This window comes from Notolabrus celidotus, chromosome 22, assembly GCF_009762535.1.
Source record: "Notolabrus celidotus isolate fNotCel1 chromosome 22, fNotCel1.pri, whole genome shotgun sequence".
NCBI lineage: Eukaryota > Metazoa > Chordata > Actinopteri > Labriformes > Labridae > Notolabrus > Notolabrus celidotus.
In genome coordinates this window covers 10,858,777-10,883,616 of record NC_048293.1, presented here as the reverse complement: position 1 = coordinate 10,883,616, position 24,840 = coordinate 10,858,777, and the positions used below count along the sequence as shown (strand labels likewise).

The 24,840-nt window shown below is 40.5% G+C and overlaps 1 protein-coding gene and 1 long non-coding RNA gene across 8 annotated transcripts in view; one reads left to right on the top strand and one right to left on the bottom strand.

Moving 5' to 3' along the window:
• Positions 1 to 1,083: 1,083 nt before the first annotated feature.
• On the bottom strand, positions 1,084 to 24,372 carry kiz (kizuna centrosomal protein). Of its 3 annotated transcripts, none has more exons than XM_034675284.1 (15): positions 24,031 to 24,372; positions 23,498 to 23,560; positions 22,842 to 23,004; positions 21,475 to 21,549; positions 19,591 to 20,200; positions 19,199 to 19,451; positions 16,038 to 16,160; positions 15,171 to 15,320; positions 14,018 to 14,168; positions 12,029 to 12,185; positions 11,515 to 11,577; positions 10,012 to 10,110; positions 9,535 to 9,604; positions 2,823 to 2,869; positions 1,084 to 1,398 (listed from the first exon to the last, which is right to left on the bottom strand). In XM_034675284.1, the coding sequence occupies exons 1-15, from the start codon at positions 24,102 to 24,104 to the stop codon at positions 1,295 to 1,297; spliced, it is 2,202 nt and encodes a 733-aa protein (XP_034531175.1). In that variant the 5' UTR covers positions 24,105 to 24,372; the 3' UTR covers positions 1,084 to 1,294. The 3 variants fall into 3 exon arrangements, with proteins under 3 accessions (XP_034531175.1, XP_034531173.1, XP_034531174.1); XM_034675282.1 differs by having other exon boundaries at positions 15,171 to 15,335; positions 24,031 to 24,370; XM_034675283.1 differs by having other exon boundaries at positions 15,171 to 15,323; positions 24,031 to 24,370.
• Positions 24,221 to 24,840, top strand: part of LOC117806366 — a 41,814-nt gene continuing 41,194 nt past the window's right edge. For all 5 annotated transcript variants that reach the window (XR_004629652.1, XR_004629650.1, XR_004629653.1 and 2 more), the window contains exon 1: positions 24,221 to 24,381. This is a non-coding gene — a long non-coding RNA (uncharacterized LOC117806366). The remainder of the gene's footprint in view (positions 24,382 to 24,840) is intronic.

Here is a 24,840-nt window from a genome sequence, read left to right as displayed (position 1 = left end):
GCAGAGCTCTGTCTCATTTCAGCCTGAATTTGATAGATCAAGTATTGTGGCAACATTTTTAATTCTAATTGAGTTGCTCACTGTATGGATAACACCCCTTAACTGCAAGATAAAACCTCACATGTCCTCTAATGGCAGTGTGACTACACATGCTCTTAAAAGAATGAGCTGAATACAATCCTCATCATCTCTCTGACATGGAATCAGAGAAGTTCTTTTTAAAAAATGTTATTGTGTTAGTACACATTAACACAATATAACTCCACTTCCACCGCAGGCCATCTGTCGCACACAAGTATCTGTTGACATGCTCCTTAACATGGATATTATGTTAGGGAGCCTTTTAGCTAACTCCAAATTATTCTGCCACAGTCCTTTTTCTGTGGTGGGTCAGGGCTGTCTGAAGCCATTATTGGTAATGAATGTGGAGTCCTACTTTAAAAGGTTCAGGCATGTAAAGTCACCTACAGCTGACTAATGGAATCCTGCTGACACTGAATGCCAGGGGCTTTTACCACATCCAGGAATGGCAGTTTTGGAAATTTACACTACAGACATAATGAACTATAAATGTAAACTTGGGAATGCAGCCTCCCACACAGTAGCTCTGAGTTATTAATAGATACAGACCATTCAATGTGCTGCAAAATGATAAATTGCAGGAGACTATTTTGTGCTTTCAGCAAAAACTCTGCTACTCTGGACTCATTTGCTCAACATAGATAAGAACTCAGATGTAAATCTTCAGGTTTCTGTAGATTGAGCAAGTATTAAAGATGTAGCTGTAAGAAATATATGCAGGAAATTTATTGGCAGATCTACATATTCTGAGTTTGTTAGCGCTACAACACTTTGTGCCCTGGGAGATGGGCCTCTTCAGCGGGTTCACAGGTCGCGCAGCAGGTGACTCACATTATTACACTCGAGCATGCTGGAGGTAGAGCACTCTGAGATGCTTGCGGCATTCAAAATGCATGATTTCCAGCCTAGTGCAAACAAATCGCTTTAAAAGATCAGTTTAATCTATTTCGAGCTGTTATTATGAGCCGGGAGAGTTGTTCAGATAAAGAGACTGAAGCAGGGTTAACATCAGAGTGTTGGACAACTCTTCATGTACTTTACCCAGTGTGAGAGCTGTCAACTTTATTATTTGTTTTTACGATACACTGTGCATATGATTTACATTGCAGGCCACTAAAATAGTGGTCAAGAGGTGAATTACTGTCAGCCAAACTGCCTTGAATTGTGCAGTGATATAATGTAGTGCATTTAAAAAAAAAACTGCAGGAAAATCTCAGTCATAGAAGTCGTCAGTGTCATCATTGTTTGTGTTGAAGGGTCGAGGACATAGGGCTGCTTCAATCTCTGAGTTGCTGTCATCTGATTCCCCCCAGAAAGCTATCCAGAAAGGAAAGGAGAGGGAAAAAAAGATGACATTATCATAGTAGAGTTGCTCATTGAAGTGCAACCTTTTACATTGTCTACATAAATTCTTTACCCAGTCAATGCATCAGTCTCTCCATATGCATTTCATGATTTACTGCTCTAAAGCTAAACCTTGAGTTTGATTTCATTAGAAAAAATATCAGCATTCTCTCTATTATTCAGTATGTATGTGTTAAATCTCTTATTCGTGCTGCTGGAAAGACCTCCTGGCGTCCTGACCACTACAAAAGTACATAAACTGTGTTTGACTGCCCAAGCCATATTCAGAGGTCAGTTGGATTTATTAGTGGCTGGAATCTATAGAAATAGCTGTGGTGTCTGTTTTCATGTGTCTACACCACAGACTGTATAAAAAATGGACGCACTTTCCGTGACGTCACCCATCTGTTCCTGAGGGATGTTTTGAAGCCAGTCGTCAGCGGGTGCCGTATTGGAAATGCTGAACACAACCAAACTTCGTCCGAGCTAGTGTGAGGTAAAGAGGCAGGCCTTAAGTCTTTTCGTTAACAGCTACAGGATGCCCCCTGTCAATAAAGTCAGCCACTTCCTTATTTGGGCTAAACTCATAAGTTTAATTTCTTCAAAAATTCACCCCAATTTCAGTGTGTGCCGATAGAGGAATTAGCTACTCAGACGTAAACCATTTTTTGAACCGGGCTGTAAACATGTTTATTATTGCTGCAAAGATTGTCTTTTTTGAATGGGTGTGTATGTGGTTTCTGGTGTTTCTGCAGCCAGCCTCAAGCAGACGCTCGATGAACTGCAGTGTTTAGCACTTCCGCATGGGCTTCATATTTAAGAGTAAAGGTAGTCGCTTGGTCTACACTTACAAAAAAAACCTCCATGTCAGTTATACTGACACAACTCGACACTTCATATTCAATTATTTTACACTTTTCCGTTATAAAAAAATCTACCTCTGCTTCAACTGTAAGTATCTGGACCTATTTTGGTGAAGATTATCATAAATGTCAAAACAACAGCACAAGTCTTGTTGACAGCACTCATATCGCTGAATGTTTCTTTGGCTTTTGCCAAAGGTTTGATCGCCAACACAAAAAGTGCGCATTAGTTCCTCAAGATGGGAATTGATGTATGAGAGGATGAAGAGGTGTTTGCTGCCAACTCTAATCTTAGCCTTCAGTAACCTGGAGTTAGCTTCAAGGTTATTTTTTATTTTATTTACACACCCTCAAAAGGGATAGTTGCATTTACAGAGAAGTTTAATCAAACAGTTTTCTTGTGAAGCTCAACATCTGAAACAAATGGTATTAATGTTAACACATAAAGCGCTTTATGTTGATCTGTTTGGTGCAATTAACCTTTTTTTTGACACTGTCTTTACAGCCAATTGAAATGACTCTATCCATACCCACCTTTTGACTGTAGAGCAGAAAGAGCCTTTGAGTTAGTCTTCTCCTTTCTGGAAACACAAAAAGAGTGATTAGCCTCGTTAATACTTCAGGATGTCTCTAAAAAGAAAAGTCACCATTTCTCACCCAAAATAGGTTAAAAAGAAACAAGGCAGGGAGAGGGAACTTCCTTGACTCCTGTTCTAATTGTGCTAAAAAGGACTTCCACAAGGCCGTCATTACACAAAAATAGTCCAGCGACAGGGTTGCCAGGTTCCCATAGCTCTGGTGATATCGCTATGTAAATGTGTGACCTCCAAAAAGGCTTTGATCTACCCCAATGCATATGCAATAAGGCCCCCCGTTCCACTTTTAAAGGCCTCCTCTTCAATTTACATCATCACAGAGCCTATTCAAAACCCCACAATAAAGCCTCATCATCTCCACGGTTAGCATACATATCCATATGGCTCAGTTGTTTGGACCTTCTATTTCCACGCTGTGTTGATGTTTCTCTTAGAAACAGGGGGAAAAAGATGCAGTATTTTAAGCAGATGAGCTCTTGCAAAAAATGTTGTGTGGTGTGTCCCCTCCATCTGCATCAATTCAAACCCATGACCTCTTTGATTGTCATCCTCTCAATCACTCTCATCTCCTCATCTCGCGCTCAGCTAAATCTTGGCACATGTGACTGTACATTGAGTATAAGGACCAAATTACTCTGGCTGTGTTCCAATTGCTATCTTCCAAACTATATATTGCTGCTTTGCACCACTCAAGGCAGAATGAGGGAACAGAGATGCAGCTCCTGTTACTAACTGTGAACAGATTGCTTTGTGTGAGGCACACTATAGCATACAGCCAGTATAATCATTAGAATATAACCTTTATATGCGAATGTGGGGAGGACATCCTGTGAGACATTTGGATGATTCTTGCATCCGTTAAGATTCTACAACTTGAAAATCAAAGTCGTGGCCGAGTAAGAAAAGTAGTGTAGAAAATGAGACAATAGATTGTAAGCTGAAGGTGCTCTGGATTTGACAGTGATGTTTCTTGTTGAAATGCATCTTGTTTGGTGGAATAAGATTAATTTAATACATTTGTAATCAAAGTTTGTCATATTTTGGTAAATGCACAGAAGAACAAATTGGGTATCTTTTAGAATTACTATTTATAGATGAACTTAGGAAGCATTTTGGTTGCGATCTCCCATCAAACTATATGTTTAGAAACGGCTAATAAAATATTTTTTAACTTGCCATATCATCACTGAATGGCCATTTACAGATGTTCATAAACAAAATGATTTTCATGAAAAAAATTATAATCATGCACTTTATTCTATGATTTATGACTGGTGGTAACACTGGATTTTAAAAATGATTAAGCCTTTGTTATACTGTAATTTAAGCTGGGTTTTTTTAAATATAAGTTAAAGCTTTAAGTGAAATATTTGACATTATAACAATGAAATTGTACTGCTTGTTAAAAGTTAGCTATAACTATATATTGTTCAAGATTATGGATAACAACGATGGATTGTAATGTGAGTAAGATGCATTGAAATCTGGAAAAAAACATTTAGCTGCTATCCAGATTTAGCTCTGTAAACATCTTCAGAGACAAATTGCTCACTATTATGCATAATTTAGCCTAAGGACTAGTGCATCCATTGAAAACAGTTAGGACACAAGACCTCCAGCAGACCTCGCAGTAGCAAAAATACAGCAATAATCTATAAGATGACTTCCTCTCTATTGCTGCAGTAATAGTTGTAACAGGGAGTATATTAGGCTTTTTTTTTTCTTGATCTCCCCCCGGGATGGGAATGGTCTATCAGCTGTTCCACTTCAGTTACGGACAGGACTGATTTCAAGACAGGGCTATTACCATAGAGAGCCCAGTCTGGATCTGACCCCACCAATCTAATATTCCGTTTCCATAAACATTTATGCCAGTTCATCTTCTGCTGAGTTTCCCTTAATTGAGGCAATGATCTGAATATGTAAGACTGGGCAGGCCAGTGTTTTACAGGCTCTGGTAGACAGAGGTGAATGCAATGTGTAAAATGATGCAAATTACAGCTATTGTCATGTCCTCTTTTTGGCACTGCTTCTCTCATTCTTTCTCTCTGTCCTTCGCGGTTGTTTTATATTGTTGTTTGTCTCATGTGTTCACAGCTTTAAAATTGTATGAGGTTTATACTCATTTTGTTTTCTGCAAGCACAGTGAAAACTGTTCACATATTGCAGAGTTCATTTTTAACGGGATGAAACAGGTCCATCGGTCGTAAATAGTGGAAAAAGTGAAACATTTTGTTCGACTGTTAAACATAAAATTTAAACAGTTATCTAAAATCATAGGTACTTGGATTGGAGTTGAAGGTCTTTTTTTTTTTTCAACCATTCAATTCATTATAAGATCTGTGTACTCTTCATTTTCCTTCTGTGTGATATTTCTCTTCCACCCGAGCAGCATCCTGTCTGCTTCTTTCATGTTATCTTTAGGTACTCCTCTGTAGAACAAATACACAAAAACTGCAACTACTACTTCACATCCCGTACAAGTAGAGGGTGGACAGTTGAGATTACTGTAGTCAAGTTTGTTATAAATGAACTACACCTTTTCATGTTTTAAAGGTTCTTAGAAATGTAGAAATTCGAAATGGATGTGATTGATTATTTCAACTGGGTTTAAGTTGTTTCTATGAGAAAATATCTGGTTTATCGACAGCTATGTGCAGCAAACATACTTTCCTTTTAGGCTTTATTTTAAAGTCATTACCAGGTAATACTTGAGCTGTTTCTTGAATACAGATTCTACTTAAAATCCTTCAGTCACATTAGAGAAATGTGAGGACTGTCAGAGAAAATAATGCTTACCAAGCATTAAATAATGCTTTGCACACACTGATAGGTAGAAAACTGCTTTTATTTACCCCGGCTTTTTTTAAGCTCCAGCCACCCACACACAAATGCTAATAGCACAATAGCACTTTTGCGCAGCGGTGCTTGTCTAAAGGTAAAGGGAGACCCATCACCTCATCATTCCCATCAACTCCTACTCCCATCCCAGCTATGACCCCACAGAAACATTGTTTAGGCTCCGTTTAGATGTACTCTAACAGGCCTGAATGGTAGCAGGATATAGCCTTCAGTGGGGGCAAACAGTGCAAGGGAATTGTGAGTGCACTGTGAGTGGGCACTCTCTAACATGTGAGTGCTCTCTGCTGGCAACGAGTAAGAACTGCAGCTCAGACGAAGAGGTATGAGGTATTTGGCCAATGATTTCAACACAACATGCTCTCCTCCTAACTGGTGAGAGTCTAAAGGAGACAACTGGTGGCTGAAGGACAAGCGTTCATCTCAGGTTACACATTTTTTGGGTGGCATGACCCACATTTGAAGGCTTGTCCAAGGCAAATACATTTCAGAGACAGAGGAATGTGGAGAGGACAGTATGAAAGAGTTATAACATCATCAATCAAACTAATTCCATCTGAAACCACTAAAAATTCTAAATCGAACATTGCACAAGCTCTTTCTGTATTTATTTTAGAACAGGTTATAGCAATTACAAGGAAGTTATATTTCAACGTCTAAACTTTGCATTCATCTGCAAATAAATCAAAAAACCAAGTAAGGATAATGAAACTGAAATTATTAAAGCTAGGAATTGTTCGCTGTCTTTTTTAATAGGTCACTGTTTGAAGTAACGTTTACTGTTCTGGGTCAGCTTATGTAGGATAGTGACCACCTATGGTTGGAGCCTCTCAAAGCAGTCTTCATAGTCAAGGTCTTATTTATTCATGCTGTGCTCTTATAGTAAAGAAAAAGATGAGCTAATATCTTTTCAAATAAACTGAACCAAGTTAGTCTCCTGTTTTTTTTTTCGCAGGAGGACAGATTCAATACTACCATGTGCCTGATTGTACATCCACAGCCTTGGAAGTTACACTTTGAATGATAATATTGTCTATTAAATCGCTGCATGTTTCCCTCTCCAATGTTAGGGGTTCTGAACAGCACTCTTCCATCTTTTACAACCTCTTTGTCTGTTACTGCCTCTCTGTCTCCCTCTATCTCCCGCTCTCGCTTTTCACTTCCCCTCCCCTCCAGTCCTTTCTCTCAGCTCATGCCCCTCTCACCCCTCCATTCCTCCACCCAGCAAGCTGTCAGAGATCCACACACATCGCCTCCCCACATGAGAGAGAGAGAGCTTCTGATTTTGACACTCTGAGTGATTTGAGGTCGAATGCTTGAGCACATCCTGTTGTCCAAGGCAAAGCTGTAAACCACTAATTGTTGAGTCAAGGTTTTTGTCAAGCAGGCACTAGGCACAACAATCATCACACCAGCTGATAGCTGAAGGATTTTGTGTATGTGTGAGTATGTCTGCTGCCTTGTGTGTGCACACATGTTTTCAAGCATTTATTGGGATCAAAAACGGGGAGGAATAAAAAGGTATTACAAAACCCAAAATAAAAATAAGAAAGGAGTGGCATCTGAAATGCCTACAGTAGAAAGAAGCACAATGATTCTTTGCACGAGAGGAAGCAGTGGCATGCACTCGCATACAAAGGGGAACAAGTGGTCTTTACATGGAGTGCAGCTGCTTATTAAGACTCACTCCTTCGTGCATTATTCCTTTCATCCCCACTCAACCACAAAGTGATTTTGCTTTGCCACTCACAAAGACAGCAAAAGATTTCTAATGGACAAATCAGTCGCTTCCCCACGAGTTATAATACAATAAACAGTGCATTCTATAAAAGTATCTGACCGAAAAACACTGTGTGGGAGAGAGCAAGGAAGAGAGAGTGAGAAAAAAATATGAAAGGGGCGCAATTCTCTCAAACGCCATAATAGTGAAATGAGCACATATAAATGTGTTAAGAGTATCTCTTTGCATCTTGTATAGACTGCATGTATTTAATCTGTAAAGCTTATTAAGGCCCTAGTCATTGCTATGCAAAGCAGCACCCAGTGCTTTTCTCTTGCTTTTCAGCCGAGTGCAGTGTTTGGCCAATAGGACTGGCCCCCCGCCTCTCATTCTGCATTCATAACATGCAACATTTGCACAATGTATCTCTCAAAGGCCCTGAATAGAAGGCCTTAATACTCATGTAAACAACTGCAAACCAATTACTTAATGAATCGGGCCCACACATAATGAGGAGCCTCACAAAGGGCTATAAATGCATTTTTTGCACCAAAGCCTCTGCTTTAAACTACAATCCCTCTGCTGTAGTCTAGGCTTAACTGGCAAATCATAATTATTGTCTAAGACAACAGAGAGGAAGCCATTTTTGTATTTTGAGTCCAGCTCCATCCTTCTTTTGATGTCACTCATCAGCTCGCTGACAAAATAAAGCAAATAATTAACAAGTAGGATGGAGAGGAGAGGGGGTGGATGGGAAGACAGAGAGAAAGAGGGGCAAAGAGATGGAGAAAGGGCAAGAAAATGAGAAAGCGTAAGACACAGAGAAAAAGGAGGGAAGCAGGGCGAGAGCATGCTGCAGTGTTATATGCTTCTGCTTAAGTGCAGGGCTTCCAGACCACTTGTGGAAGCAATAAAGCGCAAGAACTGACTGAGGTAAGTGGAATGCTTAAATCTAAGCGTCCAGGAGAAGCAAAGAAAAGACAGAGAGAGTCATTGTACAACCAAAGAAAGAATAATGGTCATGGTTACTTGAAATGCTTGCCACTGTGTCCTTCCAAAACAAATTGAGGCAAAAGTGTCAGACATGCAAAACTACCTATTTGTCCAATTTAACTGCTGTATACTGCTTGTGTCATCACTTTTCACAGCATTCAGTATCTGTCTACTTTTTACTTCTCAAATTTTGTTTAATCACATGTGCTGCAGACTTCCCATGAACATTAACGGTGGGGAAACAGGCACCATCTGAAAGGGTCCGGGCCTGAAATTGGCTCATGTTTATTAAAGAGGGTGGTCACTGGGGCTGGCAGTGGTAGACATCAGCAGCTATGAGGACCACAATAGAGCCAGCCCATTAGGCCTTTCCCTGGGCTAATAGGCAGACTGGGAGCGCCCGTTTGCCAGGCCAGAGAGATACAGACTTCAGCCCTCGTGTCAGCGTGGTGCCCAGTAATCACATGAAATCAGAGAAGATTATTCCTCATAACGTTTACCCAGCCATTACTACAGCCCAAATGGGTTTGCAGTGAAGAGGTGCTCTGAGGACCCAACATGCAATTGCAGATTTGATGAAGTCGTGTTGATATTCAAATGTAACCGTGATGGTGTTAGTTTCCACCAAGCTATTTATCATTACATCTTCTTTTCTGGTCCACTTGGGCTTCTGATTTGAGCAGCCTAAATGTGTTTCAAGGGTGAAAAATGAAAGGACATTCATCCTTGTCAACACTTACATCCCATCCTTCCATAACAGTTGTCCTTGATTCTCTTCTTGACATGATCTGTTTGCATTCTGACAACAAGCCTGAAGACGGCAAGATTATGACTCCAATTTATTTTTGTGGTAACTGTTATGCTTTTGATTTTTAAAACCTGGCTGAACCCAACAAACGGTGAGTGAGAGGGGCTTTAGGGGCCTTTTGTCTTTGTAGGCGAGTTAATGGGTGGCGCACCCTTGATCTTATGGAAATGAACAGGGAATTATTAGAGCAGCCATGCAAATGTACATCAACCACTTTGGTGTCTGGTGGCCCATTTCCTGTGGCCCGATGAATAATAACAATGTTCTTACCGAGGGTAAGGGTCTTGATGTGAGGAGCATTTGGCCCTCCCCAGGTCCTCTTCATGGCCATGATTTATTCCTTAAAAGAGCAAACAGGGCCTGATAAAACCATCTCATCAGAAGCTAATCAACAAGGCTTATTAATACAGAAACTTGGCTTGAGGCTCTTAAAAGACAGACTTCTCACTGTTGGTGTTGGGATGGCTTAATATACACATGAAGTTATGTGAGAGTAATCATATACCTGTATATATTTTTTATTTATAATCTACTGGAAGAAGCCACACCCACATTTTTCATAACAAGTTCAAGATTTTAAGAATTATTGGAAATAAAAATTGAGCCACAAATGGTTGCTAAGGGATTTGACCTGCTAACATCTATACACAGCAAATATGATCTTTCAAAGGTGTCCTTATGTGTAATGAGAGCATATGGCCAATGTTGACCAATAGTTAGGCTCCAGTGGCTTACTACAGTTCTTACCGGTGAGTCCATCGTTATCCTCCTCCTCCTCCTCCTCTTCAGAACTCTGAAGCCGTTCCTGCATGGCTGATTGTTTAAGCAACTGATATGCTTTTGTTTCTGATAGGGGAAACACACACACACACACACACACACACACACACACACACACACACACACACACACACACACACACACACACACACACACACACACACACACACACACAGAGTCAAATATTTGCTTTAAACCCAGGTTTCCAACTTTAAGAGGGTTTCTGTGTTTGATGAGACAACACGCTTCAGTAGCTGAGTCTGTTGGTGTCACATCTGAACGGAGTGGGTGAAAACACTGTGCTCAATCAGCTGAGCTGTTGATTCAAGCCTACATTATGAAGCAACAGTTTCCATGAGACGGAAATCAGCATCTCACATTATCTCAGCGTCCCCCTACCAGGAAGGCAATGAGTGATTTTCTGTTTAGAAAACACTCATAATTACTTTCCGGCACACTAAAGTAGGTTTCATATTTGAAGAGAGCACAGAGACTGTGCTGGCAAAAATCAACACAACAGAAGTACATAATAAATGGGCTGCTGTCTCAGTGACACTGCTAAAAACACACTGCATTTAGAGAATAGAAAAAAACTGAGATCTTCAATCACATTTTAACTTGAGTCCATTATCAAAGCATCACTGTTGATCATTTTCTAAAAATGGTGACATTTTTATTGCATCACAATCTCCAGTGTTATTCAATCCTCTGCACTTTATCACTGCACTGCCTGTACATAAAGACTAAAACCACATAAGGTATACTGACCGGCATGTCTTGGCAATTACTATCAGTACCAAGGTCATGCTATTTGTTTGTCACACTGATATAGCTCACCACAGCTAAACCTTTTTCTCGAAAAAAAAACCTTTAGTCATGTTTTTTTTTTCTTCTTTTTTTGAGGAAAAGAATGGTCACAGCTCTTTTGATTAAGTGTAGCGATCGCAAACTGGACTCATTTTGCTGGCTGTGCACGTTAGGGATGCAGACACATGAAAGGCCCTGTAGGAAATCTGATAGCCATGGGTAATATAGCATTGCTTTACATTTCAGAGGTGCAGCTCAGGGACGGGCACACCAACTGCTTCCAGGATGCCTTCATATCTAGTATTTTTTTAAGTCCAGCCTTGCCGGAGCATTGTTTAGAAGATAATGAGAAGCGATGACAGATCTCTTGCGCTTCCCACCCTGGCGCCCTGACAATTAAAGCAGCCACATTATGCCGGGACCAGAGAATTATCAATTTAGCCACAATGCCTCAGACAAGGCTGACAACATAGCTGGTGTTTTCTCGGAGATAATTAGAGGGAACTAGCGCAGCTCTTCAGGTGGGACTTTGACCCTGGATTCACCTTGATCATCCTGTCTCAGCCATAGCGTAAAAGAGCCCATTATTCAATGCAGAGGGAAGAAAACAAACCACAACATAAGGACAGTTTGAATACTGAGGCACCGGCAATGCCTTTTTACCTCTAATAGGAACACTTTCCACAGGGCTTTCGTCCTGGCTGTCCTCTTCAGTACTTTGTAGTTCTGTAAGAAAGGGAAGCGCATAGTGAGAAGCAGTGGCAGGGAGGAAGGGAGTTTAGGGATAGAAATGGGAATGGGGGGTCTTTCTTTAGCTCTGAATAGAAGGCTGTATGAAAACTGGGCTGTGAGGGATTTATAAAAAAAAAAAAAAGCTCTATGGTGAAATTGATTTCTCTCATAAAAGGGAAGTTTCAGTTCTTTGCTGAGGTGGTTTAAAAAAAGCTACATTTGTTCCTATTAATGGTCTTGCTACATGTTACTGTGCTAAGACAGTGTTATCTTAGTTTGGAATGTTTCAGGCATTTCTGGCAATCTACCAGCAACTGTGACCAAACCAAAACACTTGCTTAAGGGAGACTTTTGATTATTTGAAAATGAAGTTGCTCATCCCTAAATAATAAACTAAACAAAATATTTGAAATTGTAGTCTAATATAATAACAATCTTCAGTGACCTTGGATATGTTGCTTCTGTACAGGCCTGGCGGGCTTCACGTATCCGTCAGCCAGGAGAGAAGGAGGACCACACGAAGAAGACAAGTCGCTCTCGTCCTCTGCTGAGGGGCACTCCTCACTGGACCGGGACACAAGTGTCCTCAGCAGCACTTTGGCCTGCGAGCAGCACAAATTAAAACCACACTCTTAATTGTTCCCATTTTGTGAAGGAAGTGTTAAATTGAACTCTCGCCGATTAGGCAAGTCATTTACTTTGGCCACGGCTGCTCGCACAGAGGTGCAGCTGTAGTGCGTGTTCAAACGCCAAGAGAAAAAAACTTCAAATTCTCTCACTCGTTTAACTAAAAAAAGATTATTTCACACACTTTCGCTCTCCCTCTCAATCACACTTTTTTTTCCCTCCTCTCCCTCTCTTCTCATCCATGAGATTAGAGAAGCGCCTAAAGAATGCAATCACCCTGGCGTTAATGTGCAACACATTCCAGATATCGCCCCTCTTGGCTGAGAGAATTGAGACAAACTGCTCTCTTCCTCCCTCTCCAGCTCATTTTTTATCTCTGGAGAGATGAGGATACACAATTAAGAGGAGCTGTTCCGGGAGATGAGGAGCAGGGAGATGCCACACACCGATTTCTTTTCTCTCCTTTTTTCCCTCCCCCATATCAAATCCTGCCATCATCATCTCTCTTTTGTGATCAAAGACTGCCTCTCAGCCTCAGATGGCCATTTGCTACTTTTAATGAGCACTAATATGGAGGGGATGATCAGGAGGATTTTGACGGTGACAAACTTTAAGTACATTGTAAGTTGTTATCAGAAGGTCGCAGTGAACATTGACAATGTGCATGCTTTCATTTCTGAGAGGGGAATAGAGGCAAACACATGCCAATCTGAGCTTACCACTTGGTATTTGATGGCGTAGCACAATAAAAACTGTCTTGATCCTTCTCCCCGATATCCTTCTTTGTTCTTTTTTTAGATTTAGTCAAATGTACCCCAAGTTGAGGGCTCTCGCAGACCCACTGCATTTTAAATATCAATGAATGCAACTGTTAGCACTTGAATATTCAAAGGGCCTCTTTGAGTGTGTGCATGCGAGCTGCATGCTCCCATTTGTCGGAGTAGCCAGGCTGTGTGGCATTGCGTGAATGGAAATTTCTGTTTGCTCTTGTGTGCAGAGAGTAAGCTGTAGTATGAGTGGACGGGAGGAAAGAGAGACAGAGAGAGAGAGAGAGAGAGAGAGAGAGAGAGAGAGAGAGAGAGAGAGAGAGAGAGAGAGAGAGAGAGAGAAAAAAATCCAGGGAGAGAGGAAGAACTAGAGGAGAGAAAAGAAATAGATGGAGTAGATGGAGTGAGAAAGATAAAGGGAGGGAAACATTTTTACTCAGGCTTTTCCTGATGCACTTGGACACAATGATGTAGATGGCAGTGACTCTCTTCCTTTTGTCAGTTCATATCTTCAAGAGGCTCTACAATAGTCCTCTTTGGCTCCCTCATTTTGCTGGAGACACTGGAGCAGGATCTCCAGGCCACAAGAACACCAATAACATAATTTGATATATATGTATATGCATGTATATTCCAAAATTGTCATTAGTGGAGATGGCATATATGGCTCCCTCATTCATTGAGACTCAGCTGGTAGCTACTGTATATTTTTTAGCTAATACCAAATATACAGCAATTGTTGTTGAGATTAATACAACACATAAGATGAAGGGAGAAAAGCAGAGACTTTCTGATTAGCACATTGGTTAGGGTTTAGCTAACCCTTCTATTAAGGTCAATTTGTGAAGCAATGTGAATGAAAAGAAGGAACTGAGAACCTACTACAGCTCTTGTCCAAAAACATGCAAAAATGGAAAACAGGGAGTCAATTTACGCTTGTATTTTTGTGTCTAGTAATGTCTGCCTCCTTTTTTGAGGCATGGTGTCAGTGACCTCCAATTTGTGTATGGTCGTGGCAGTTTGTGTGCCTCCAACGCTACCTGGTGGCTGTATGTGGCATGGCGCTCCAGCAGCAGCGGTGTGAACAGCTGGACTAAGCCCTCAGTGCTGAGGACACGGCGCTCCTTGAGCAGGAGGGCGTGCTTGAACCAGCGATCCCACAGCTGAGCGGCATCAGGAGGGAGGCTGGCGCTGTGGCGAGGATAGGGATAGGGTTGTTGGGAGAGAACGAGAGGCTTTCTTATTGAATACAGAGGACGACATCTTTAAATAAGTCAGTTATTCTTCGATGAGATATTTTGACCATTAAGAAAATGTGTGGCTTACAAGTTAAAGAAGTTAGAAATTAGACACTTTTTTTTGGTCCAATACATTTTAGATGACATTGATCGTTAATGAGTTCTAATTAACACTAATCAGATACAGATAGTCATATTGCTCCTAGTCATAAACTAAATCAAAGGTCAGAGGCAACTCTCCAGGCAAAAGAAGATCACTGCTCGATGTGTTTCTTTGGATTTAGTATATAGCAGTGGGGGCCTCAGTGAAATCAATAGAGTAGTGAAGCACAGCATGGATTTGGCTCAGAGTATAACTACTCATTATCCGAAGGACTGGAAGTCACAGATAGGGCATTTTAATTTACTCATGACATTCACCCGTGCAGTGTAACTGCACGAGGTGACACTGAAGATGACCTTTACATTTGTGGATGAGTGAGACTGTATCGAATGGTAACGTGCAATATCTCGGCAACTGTTGGAAGTGTGCCCCTGCCCCCACTGCCCAGAAGAAGAAAAAAAGGAAAATTGCACAGGCAGCGATCCATTCTTTGTCTGGGAAGTGGAATTAACCTTTATTGCAAGTCTGTTTACTGTATCCATGAAAAGAAAAGAAGTGTCTATTGAACTTTAAAGCTTCCAGAGCATTGCTATTTGTGCTTTGAGTTACTCAATTTCAACAGTGTTTGCTATACGTGTTACTTATGTCATTATCTACTCAGAACCTAGCATTTAGCTGATTTCAAAAGAAAAAACATCATGAAGAATAACTTACAGCGGCTCAGGAAGTGCACTTTGTAACATGTGTGACAGAAAGTTATGCTTAGTTTCATTACGCATAAAAAAATTAACAGCATAATTCAAATAATGACACTGCTCAGTGTTGTATTTACAAAAAAATGACATGCCTTACCTTATTTCATTAGGCTCAGTGCAGGACTGGTGAGCACTCACTAGATTCTGTGAAAGCACGCAGCCTTTTGCCGTGCTCCATGACAACCTCTGAAGCTCATGAAGGATGACTGCTCCACATGCTTCAAGGCCCTCGTCATTCAAGTCCGCTCTGCTGTTACAAAGGCTGTCCATTATATAGAGAGCTGTCAGCTATTGCCATGGAGCCCTGTGCTCAGCCCGCGGGTCAGGAGCACATGGAGTACATCCAGCTACTCCTAACACTTCACACAGACATACATGTGCACTGTAGATTATAATCAAACACACTAGTGCGCATACACATCTGCTGACATACTATCACGGCATAACTAAACATTATGCTAGGGGTCAAGACAGAAGATGGCCGCTCTTTTTGCTTTTAAATATGTTGTTGACATTTACAGCGCTCATGTTTGCACAGACGGAGAGACGAATAAACAGGGTTTAAGACTAAAAGAGCATTCTTTTGTCGCACAGTTATCCATACTTTAAAACAAGAAGTCCAATTACGTTAAATTAATCATGCAATGAAATATAAAAGGCTTATGAAAAATAAGCCTAGACTAATGAAGCACATTCTCCATCCTCCATCTCCCTGACTCCCAATAACAATTCAACAGGATGGTTACTATAACAATCCCATGTGTTTGTAAAACCCCTCAGAAATAAAGACGTGTGCATGTCGTTGATGACACTTCATCTAAAGTGAGAGCCCTTGGCAGAAGGATAATATGTTTTTCTCATCAGCACAAACTGCTCCATGGCCGTTAAATAAATATACAAAGTGTTTAGTTTAGACAGGGAGAGATGGCATTGTAAAGTTTGTAGAAAGACAAGAAGGGCATACCTGATAATTCTATTGAGTTGTCTTGCATCAATTGAAGAATCCCTATACAGCTCTGTAGTTTGTTCACCATAGAGTCGTCCTTCAATGTGGTCCAACAGATTAAAGAGTCCTTCCTGCGAGAGACTAAAAGAAACATTTCCATGAATGAGGTAAAAGAAAAAGAAAAATACAGGAGGCCAACTGATCGATACGCATGCTTTCTGTAATAAGAAGATGCCATTTGATCAAAAAATCTATGACACATTTTTCTTGGCAATTCCCTTGGGGTACTCAAGGACTGCTGGAGGAATCTGATCGTTACAATGCTTCCGCAATACAATGCAGGACTTAAGCAATTCAAAGTGAGTCTGCTGATGATGCTACATGTGATGACAGGTTGTACAGAAAGCTTGTGAAAGTTGCCATTCAACAGCAATGTAAGCTTAGCTGCCTTTTTTCAAATAAAACTTTAAATAAGATTCTTTACAGATTAACAGCAACATTTCAGCATTCCACATATCTTTATAAAAAATGAAAATATCAAATGCTCAATATCATTACATCTAACATTAAAAAGTGTAGGAAAAAGCTTCCTGAAAAAAGGGAGCCACAAGATGATTTCTTTTGCTGTGAGATTTACACTTTTGGTGTGAGATTTACACTTTAATCTGGTCCTGTGTGCAGCTGCAAAATGAGAAATGGATGCTTAATGCATGTGGATATTGGGAATCCATCTCTTTCTTGAGAATTAAGCTCTGGGTGGCCTCATTGAATTCTCTAAGAAACCCCAAGCCGAGAGATCCTGAGCCCCCTACATAAAAGAGGCCAAAAAGAATTTATGACAATCTGTAATGGGCTCCTGGGTTAGGGGTCAGCAAACAATTGCTCCCTCTTTTTTGCAGGTTGTTTCCTGGTAACATCCTGATTAAGCCTCGAGCTTGAATTATATCCATGACATTCTGTAGTGTGCAATCTGTCTGTGCTAAGTCCTCTTCAGTGTGGCTGAAGTAGCATAGGCAAAAGCTCTATCTTTTTTTTTCTCTCTTCCCTTATCGTCAGCGTGGGCCTTGAAATAGTCATCTTTTTCTTTCCACTTTATTTGTCAATGCTCTTCAAAACAGAGACCTTTAGAGAGAGAATTAGTTGTTTTCCTGCAAACCTCTCTCTCGCCCGTTCTCTCCTTCTCTCTCTCTCTCTCTCTCTCTCTCTCCCTCTCCCTCTCCCTCTCCTCCTCTCTCTACCTCTCTCTCATTGTATTGTTGCCGGCTTTCATGTCAAGGTCTCCAACCTCACTTTAGATGCTGCTGTTGTCCGCATGTCGACATCATCAGGAGCACATTGTTAGCTAGGAGGAAGGGGTCAGCCTCTCTGCAGCGATATTGCTCTACAGTGTACAGTACTGACTCTGGGGTGATTTACCACAGGGAATGGTCTCAGTGTGGAGTGATTGGTGTCAGAAGAATGTCCCTGTGCTGGCACAGATGGCAAAAAACAACACACAAAAGAATGGAAAATTTATACCAAGGGTAATAACACATTGAGTGTGGGCACAGCCTGAATAAATGAGGGAAGGATCCACCACACTGTGCAAGAATGTGCAATAACTTAACTTAATCTAGAATTCAAAGCCAGAAATTACACAACTGGGAAAAAACTGTGACAAGGATTATGATATTGCAAAACGTTAACGTTATTTTTAAACCTACTAATTCAACATGCTATCTGAAGTCTTGTATTGAATTTGAAAGAACTTTAATTGCATGACATGCTGTCACCGATCAGATAGGGCCATCATGCAGTTCAGGGACAACATATTTGAGAGCAGGACACAGTGAGGCCATTATGTTGAATTTTGAAGAAAAAACCTGGAGGATATTTCAGGCGTATACTCTCACTGGCCCCAGCCATGCTGGAGGAGAAATATAATGGGATAATATAATGAATTGCCTGGGCTTGTTTTTCCTGACTGTGAGCTGAATGGAGGGAGCGATATAAACTCTAACCTTAAGAGAGAGAGAGAGAGAGAGGGAGAGGATAGAGACTGGATGCTCTCTGAGCTGTACATCAAAGCCTTTGGTTTTCTCCTCATACACAGAAGCCCTCCATGTTAACAATGAAAGCTGCAGCCCCCACCATCGTCTCCCAGCGCAGGCTAACTGCAGTTCCTCTTGAGGTCACGCAATAAACAGTATAGTAGACCACACAGAAACACAGTCAAGCTCAAACAAAACATGCTAGAATTTTAGGGGGGAAATAAAAATCTGCCATATTTCTTTTGTTACAGAAACATAATACTCATTTTAGAATGAATAATCAAACCTTGGTAATACTTAGAAAATTATTTTATATTAGTCTTTCTCTTCCAAAATACAATTTTGATTGTGTCTGTGCAATGGGTACTTAACCTAATAATTAAAGTATTTGACTATAAAAAGTGTAACATGAAACTCAAGGGCAGAGGTAACCCAACAATGAACCACTGGCACTACCCATAAGTAAAGGGTCAAGAAAAAAAGGAACACAAACTAAAGGTTTCTTTTTTTAAGAGCATAAGAGACCCAGTTCATTAAACAGTATATACTGTAGGAAAACGTTGAGGCTCTGGGAGCAAACATTCACATGGGATTTTCTGAGGCTCTATCCCCATCCAAAATGATCCTTCAACTCAGAGGCCATCATCACGCTAAGGATTTGTGGCTGTAAGTGCTGTCCACATGCCCACCCTCCAGAACACTCTATGGTGCCACAAATTTCCTCCTCCATTGGGGACTTCCTGAGGTCTCTCAAGCAGAAAATTGCTCTGTTACAGCATTATCTTGGATTAAGGCAATATTGTTGGTGACAGGTCCTGAGCTCTCCCTATAAGATGCATCACTGCCACCACTGCAGCTGCCGCTGAGCTACAGGGAGCACGGTGGCATGAACCGTGACTCCCACAATCCTCTCTGTCAGCTGTCTGATGTGATGGTGGCAAGGACTATTTGGTGTCTACAGTCACTGCCATTATTAACAGCCCACTGGAGTTCAGCATGGCTTTTCAGAACATTCTCCTTTCTCAGTTTTCTGAGCTTAAATGTGACTACATAGTAGGTGTTTCAACAAAAGTAAGTGCCCTAAAGCAATCAAAATGGCATTGTTTCCCCTACTAAGGCACACAAAAAAAGTACAACAGATAAATGTACCTTCCCAAGGTCACCACTGAGGCTTCAAACTTTGACTGTGGTATGTTCTTGGACCCGTCAGAGTGCATGGGTGATACAGGACTGTGCTGATTGTCATCATCATTCCCTCCAGAAGTGGTCCTCCTGTCAGATGCCACACCCTCTGCTGGATCCTCTTCCAGCTCAGATTGTGTCAGAGAGATGGACAGGTCACTAACACTACTCTCTGACAACTGCACATCAGAGCTTGGTGTGCTGACACTGTCACTTCTCTCTGAATGTAAACACAAGGCAACACATCACATGACTTATATCATTTTCAAGAATACAGAACATAGTGATCTCAACTTACAATTTTAGTAAAGACAATAATATGATAAATAGCAAGGAAAGCATGGAATAGTACTGCAAACCTGGTGCATCTTGAGCTTCTTTTCCAAAAGTAGTTTGAGGTATCAAATGGCTAAGACCTTGCTCTCCATGTTCCATTATGGTCAGCTGATGAGCCACCTCTTGGGACTCAGTGTGCTCTGCAGAAGAATTCTTAGCCTTCATGGGGCTACTGCTGCTGGGAGAGAGTTCCTTCTCAGTCCTGGTCAAGGTCATCAAAGGTGATGGTTCTTGTTCATCATCACTTCTAAAAGGCACATTGCCAGCTGCGGCTGTTAAGGCACGAACAGATGGGAGCACCGGCATCCTTCTTTCATGTTTGTCACTGAAATTACAGCCGTCAAGGGAATCGTTTGAGCCTGAAATGTCATCTGATAAATGTGCTCGGTTGCCGGCGCCTTCCTCTCCTCCAACTCTGAAGTCCTTCAAAAGGCCACTTTGTAGACGTTCGCGGGAGTGCATGCTGCGATTGGGTGAACGATGCAATGCTTGGTGTGAGTGTACACTTGTGGTGCCAGCTTCAGCATCAGACCCTCTGGAGGTCTGGTGGCCCATAAAAATGACTGTTGGTGGTTGTGTAAAATCCTTAGCTGAGTGAAAAGGGGAGCTGCTCTGGTGATGTCTGGCTTCATTCTGTAAAAAAAAAAAAAGGATGATCCATTGATAAATTCCTTTCTAACAGCAAGGACTTCATTAATAAGGATATTTTTCTAGGCATGATGAATCATTAAAAGTCATACATTTCCTTGTTTAGGATTAAAATGAAAAACATTTTATTTAAGCACATTACCAATCCACTTTACAATTTTGAAAATTTTAATTAATCTGGACCAAGGTTAGAATACTTTTACTAACATATTTTAGAAGAATGTCTCAGGATCAATGTTTTAACTTTTCATCTTATTAGAAATCCTTTAGGCAAGTTCTGATTCATGTCTGCAATGTCACCAAGGGGGGGAGAGAGTGAAGCAAAAAGCCTCCCTCCAAACATAATAACAAAAAGCATGGCTTCTGTTTCTTTTCTGATAAGCGTCTTAAATACCAAACAGTTAGCTGCTTAATAACATTCAGTGTAAACCATGCAGCCTGCCCAGCAGATCCACAAAGTAGGTAAAAAAAGAGGAAAAGTTAATTTCTTGGCTGAGTGATTCCATCGGTAGCTGCAGGGCAAAGTAGAAAGTGTTTCACTAAAGTAGCAATTGATTCTTCTATCAATCTGCGGCACGCGTGTGCTCTTCCAAGGAATGTATTAAATATGAAAATCATATCCCGTTATCATCTGTCTCCAGCTTTCAGCCCGGTAAGCTTCCCTTAATGAATGCTGCAGCCTGAGGGACATGCACACTGCCAGCCAATGGCTTGTATGCATAATGGAGTGACGGTACCATTTTGCTCATTACAATATCGACAGGCTGACGGGGGTTTTGCACACAGTTACAAGTGACTGCTCTAGACAGCATGCTCCAAGTTATTATGAGATGTCTTAGACATTTCATCTAAAAGAGCTTTAACTGCTTTAAGTGAAGGGAGAAAGCAGCCATGGGCTTGAACTACATCGCTTGTACAGATGCACCAGCTAGGATTAGACACCTGTGTTATTACAGATACACAGTTTAAATGTAGACTCCTCTACAGATTTACCAAGCATAATGTCTACTTTTCTTTGTTACTCTAAACCTGAAAACACAGCTTGATAGAATAGAGATTTGCATAAACCTTGTAAACATTTCAAAAAAGATGGATCCAGCAAAAACAGAACAAGTGCCTTTTTTTCAGACATTTCAAAATATGCATAAATTCCCAAACACAATGACAGAAGTCACACTCTTCAAAGCAGAAGTGTCATGTGTAAAATAACTGTAACTACTTTAGGAGAATACATCTTATGCTGTACAAATAGGCATTACCTTTTTCCCATCAGGCTCTTGTTGCTTTTTCTTCCTTGCTTCCACAATTTTGGAGACCTTTTTGAAATACTCTGTCTGTAAATAAAGACAAAATAGCATAAAGACAAGAGTAGACAGACAGACAGACAGACAGACAGATATCTAACAATGTTGAAAAAAAATAAATGAAGGTCGTGACATGACAGAGGCAACAGGATAAATTGTCTGTTACAATGCTTTGATAACACAGCTGAGTATTATCTGCATGTGGTGTGAAAGCACATTGTAGGAAAGCAAGACTGACACGTCAAGCGTCAGTCAATCACAGTCAACCACGCAAGGTTTTCCAAAGTGAGTGTCCTCTGTGTTGCTGCTGACACCCTTTAGCATTTATCTCACTGGCCAGGCTTAACTGCCCTAATCCAAACTCCAATTAAAAAGGCCAAATGGCCTCTTTAAGGCACTTGTGCTAGCTCAAAAATAACCACAACTATTCATCATAATAATGATAGTTTATGAAGACAAACCTTTTAAAAAGGCTGCTTTCATAATTTCTCATTCATCCACTGTTTTGCAAACAAAGAATACACATACATTGCTATAAATGTGCACCTCAGTACCTGCTCATGTACGTTTGCTTTACTTGCTCTCCATTTAAAAGTAATATTTTTACTGAACCATGAAATCAGAGTAAACTAGAAAATTCAAGCTGACTTTAAACAACAGAAACGAAGGAGAAAGGAAAAATAAAATAACAACAAACATGCAGGACTTGAAAAGTGTAAAGAGGAAATAAACCAACTGCTTGAGGGTAGAGAATGACTAAACCTCTGGAGCACTTCAGAGTCTCTGTATTGGGCAATTAACTCAGCGAGTCATAATTAGCCAATTTTGTTAATTTGATATTAAGCTGTCAAGCACTGTCGTTGAGTTTTAAGTGATAATCTGACTGGCTCATTGTTCTCTCGCTTGTTCATTTGCTTGTAGTGATAAATTGCACATTTTGAGTGTTTACTATTGTCACATCAAGCAGTTGCAAATATTTCTCCTCAGTGTTAAAATTACTTTCGACATCAAGGCAAGTGATTATAACAATGCCTCAATAGATATACATTCCCTCAAATATTCACAGTACAATTGTTAACCTTTGAAACAAGTGGGGGGTTCTTTCTAAACAGAAATAGTTAGAAAAAAATTAATTAATTATTAAATTTGATGAAACATTTTCGAAAAATGTGAAATCATCTAAACCTAGATCAACCCTAGTGGGCGGTGCGTTGGCTCAGAATGACTCTAATAAAACTCAATAATGAAAATAACAACTCTTCACTGAAAAAAATTAATTGTGTGTGTGTGTGTGTGTGTGTGTGTGTGAGTGTTTGCTATACCTTTTGTTGTTGCAGAGGGCCATGGTCTGGAGTATATTCCTTCATGCTAATTTCCATGCTCTCCATATCTCTCAGAAGCTCAAGGTTTCTCATTTTCGCTCGTGCTTCCCTGTCACAGATTTCCTTGAGATAACTGCGCAGTTTGGAACACTTTATCTGTGAGCTGAAGGCGGTGGAGAACTATTATTCCAAAGAAATATTATCTAAGACCATTGTCAAAAGAATAAGTGCTAGACTTTTCACAAGAAAAGATTATGCACAATGCATTTTAAAGTTAGATTGTACTCTCAACTCTCCTATCAACCCCAGCTTTACTGTTTTGACCTTGCATGGTAGTATTCATGACTATAGTTTTACAATGTAAAAAGGCTGTTACACTAACTTCGAAAGGTGCATTATTCATGCAAAACACCTGAGCCCTTGATTGTTCTTTATTTATACAAATATAACACATGGACATGAATAACCTATTTATTTAACATGTACTGTGCAGTGGTTACACGTTTGGTACATTTCTAACCTACTAATTCAGCATAAATACTTACTGTGGGTACTTCTTAATAACTCAAAGTGTAAGCTTAATGTAAAGGCAGATGGATAAAAAAAACAAGATGAGGCTTAAACTTTTTTGATATCAGATTCACTGTCTAACTTACATTCTTTTATCAGATCTTGAGTAAGCAAACAGGTCCCTCTCCAGCTCCAGCCTCCGTTTTTCCCTGCACACAGAAGTCGTAGAAACTGTCACCCACACAGAACACTGCAACTCCCCCCAAAGTGTGTAGGGTAATTAATGTGTAATTGTCTGCAAATGCAACGGTACTTACTTATTTTAACACAAACAAACGGCAACGTGTGTGCTAATGTTGACACGTAAATTAGCCTTAGCTTAATGTTAATCGTTCATGTTGAAAACACAAAAATATAATACAGTTAACTTTTTCTAATGTGCAGTCACCTTCGTTTCATCTGTATGGGTTAGCTTTAATGTTATTAAGTCGACATCACTGTTAACACAAGGTAGCATCATGGCTAATAGTTTAGCTAGCTTCACGGCATCTCAGTGGCTAGTTAGCTACCTCCCTGTGGTTAGCCGCCAGAGGAGACCGCCACTCAGGCGACAGCACCACTCGAATCCGCGGTCTGACTAGGCCGCGTCCCTGTTCACAAATAAAGAGAGAACCCTTACCTTTCGTGCATGCTTTTTTGGATCGTTTTGATCTTCTCGTAATACTGGTCCTCGTCGCCATCCATGGTTTCCATTTCTGCAAGTTTGGCGCTGCTTTAAAACCGAGACGAGGTAGAAAAGGAGGATGGCTGGTGTTTACGTTGGTTACCATGAGTACCGCTTCCCAGCAATCCCTGCTCATAAACAAAGTGAGCACGTGGTGCCTTTCAGGCGATAGCTCCTCTCACTATCCCCTCTCTCTCCTACTGTTGACAGTAGAGTTAGATTATTTTACGACGACAAAGTGTTCTTGCCGTCTCAAAAGCTAAACTGAATCTGGGGTACGGAACAAGTTGACGTCCTTAATGAAAGGTATTGATGTACAGTACTCTCCTTCTGTTTTATACGAAAGAAGTATAAGAAGTATAAAAACTATCGTACTACAGGTGCTCAAATGACATGTACGGAAGCTCTAAAATGACATGATTCGATACTTTTTATTTTATTTTTTTCTCGAGATAACGAGTTTAATTTGTCATTCCAGAAAACAAAGCTTGTTATCTCACCATTTGACTTCTTTTTCCTCGTAATTAGGGGATAATTCATCTCTTTTTATCCAGAAAACAGCTTGTTTTTTGTGTTTTTGATCTTCAACTTGTAAGATAAATTTCTTGTATTAAAATGTATTTTTATTCTTTTCTAAGGCAACATTTTCCAAACAATTTTTCTGAAAGAACAATACAATTAAAGAAACTGATAACAGGCCTTTCTGGTTACTTGAAGTTACTTGGTTACATCAACCTCCGGTCTCAAAATAGGAAGCCTATGCGG

Bases quoted from the DNA above. Each gene is read 5' to 3' on its own strand.
- kiz (XM_034675282.1), bottom strand. From the start codon at position 24,104: ATGGAAACCATGGATGGCGACGAGGACCAGTATTACGAGAAGATCAAA. The intron at 23,561-24,030 runs GTAAGGGTTCTC...TTCTGTGTGCAG, and splicing joins CAAAAAAGCATGCACGAAAG to GGAAAAACGGAGGCTGGAGC. The intron at 15,336-16,037 runs GTATGCCCTTCT...TATAATGGACAG, and splicing joins CAACTCAATAGAATTATCAG to CCTTTGTAACAGCAGAGCGG.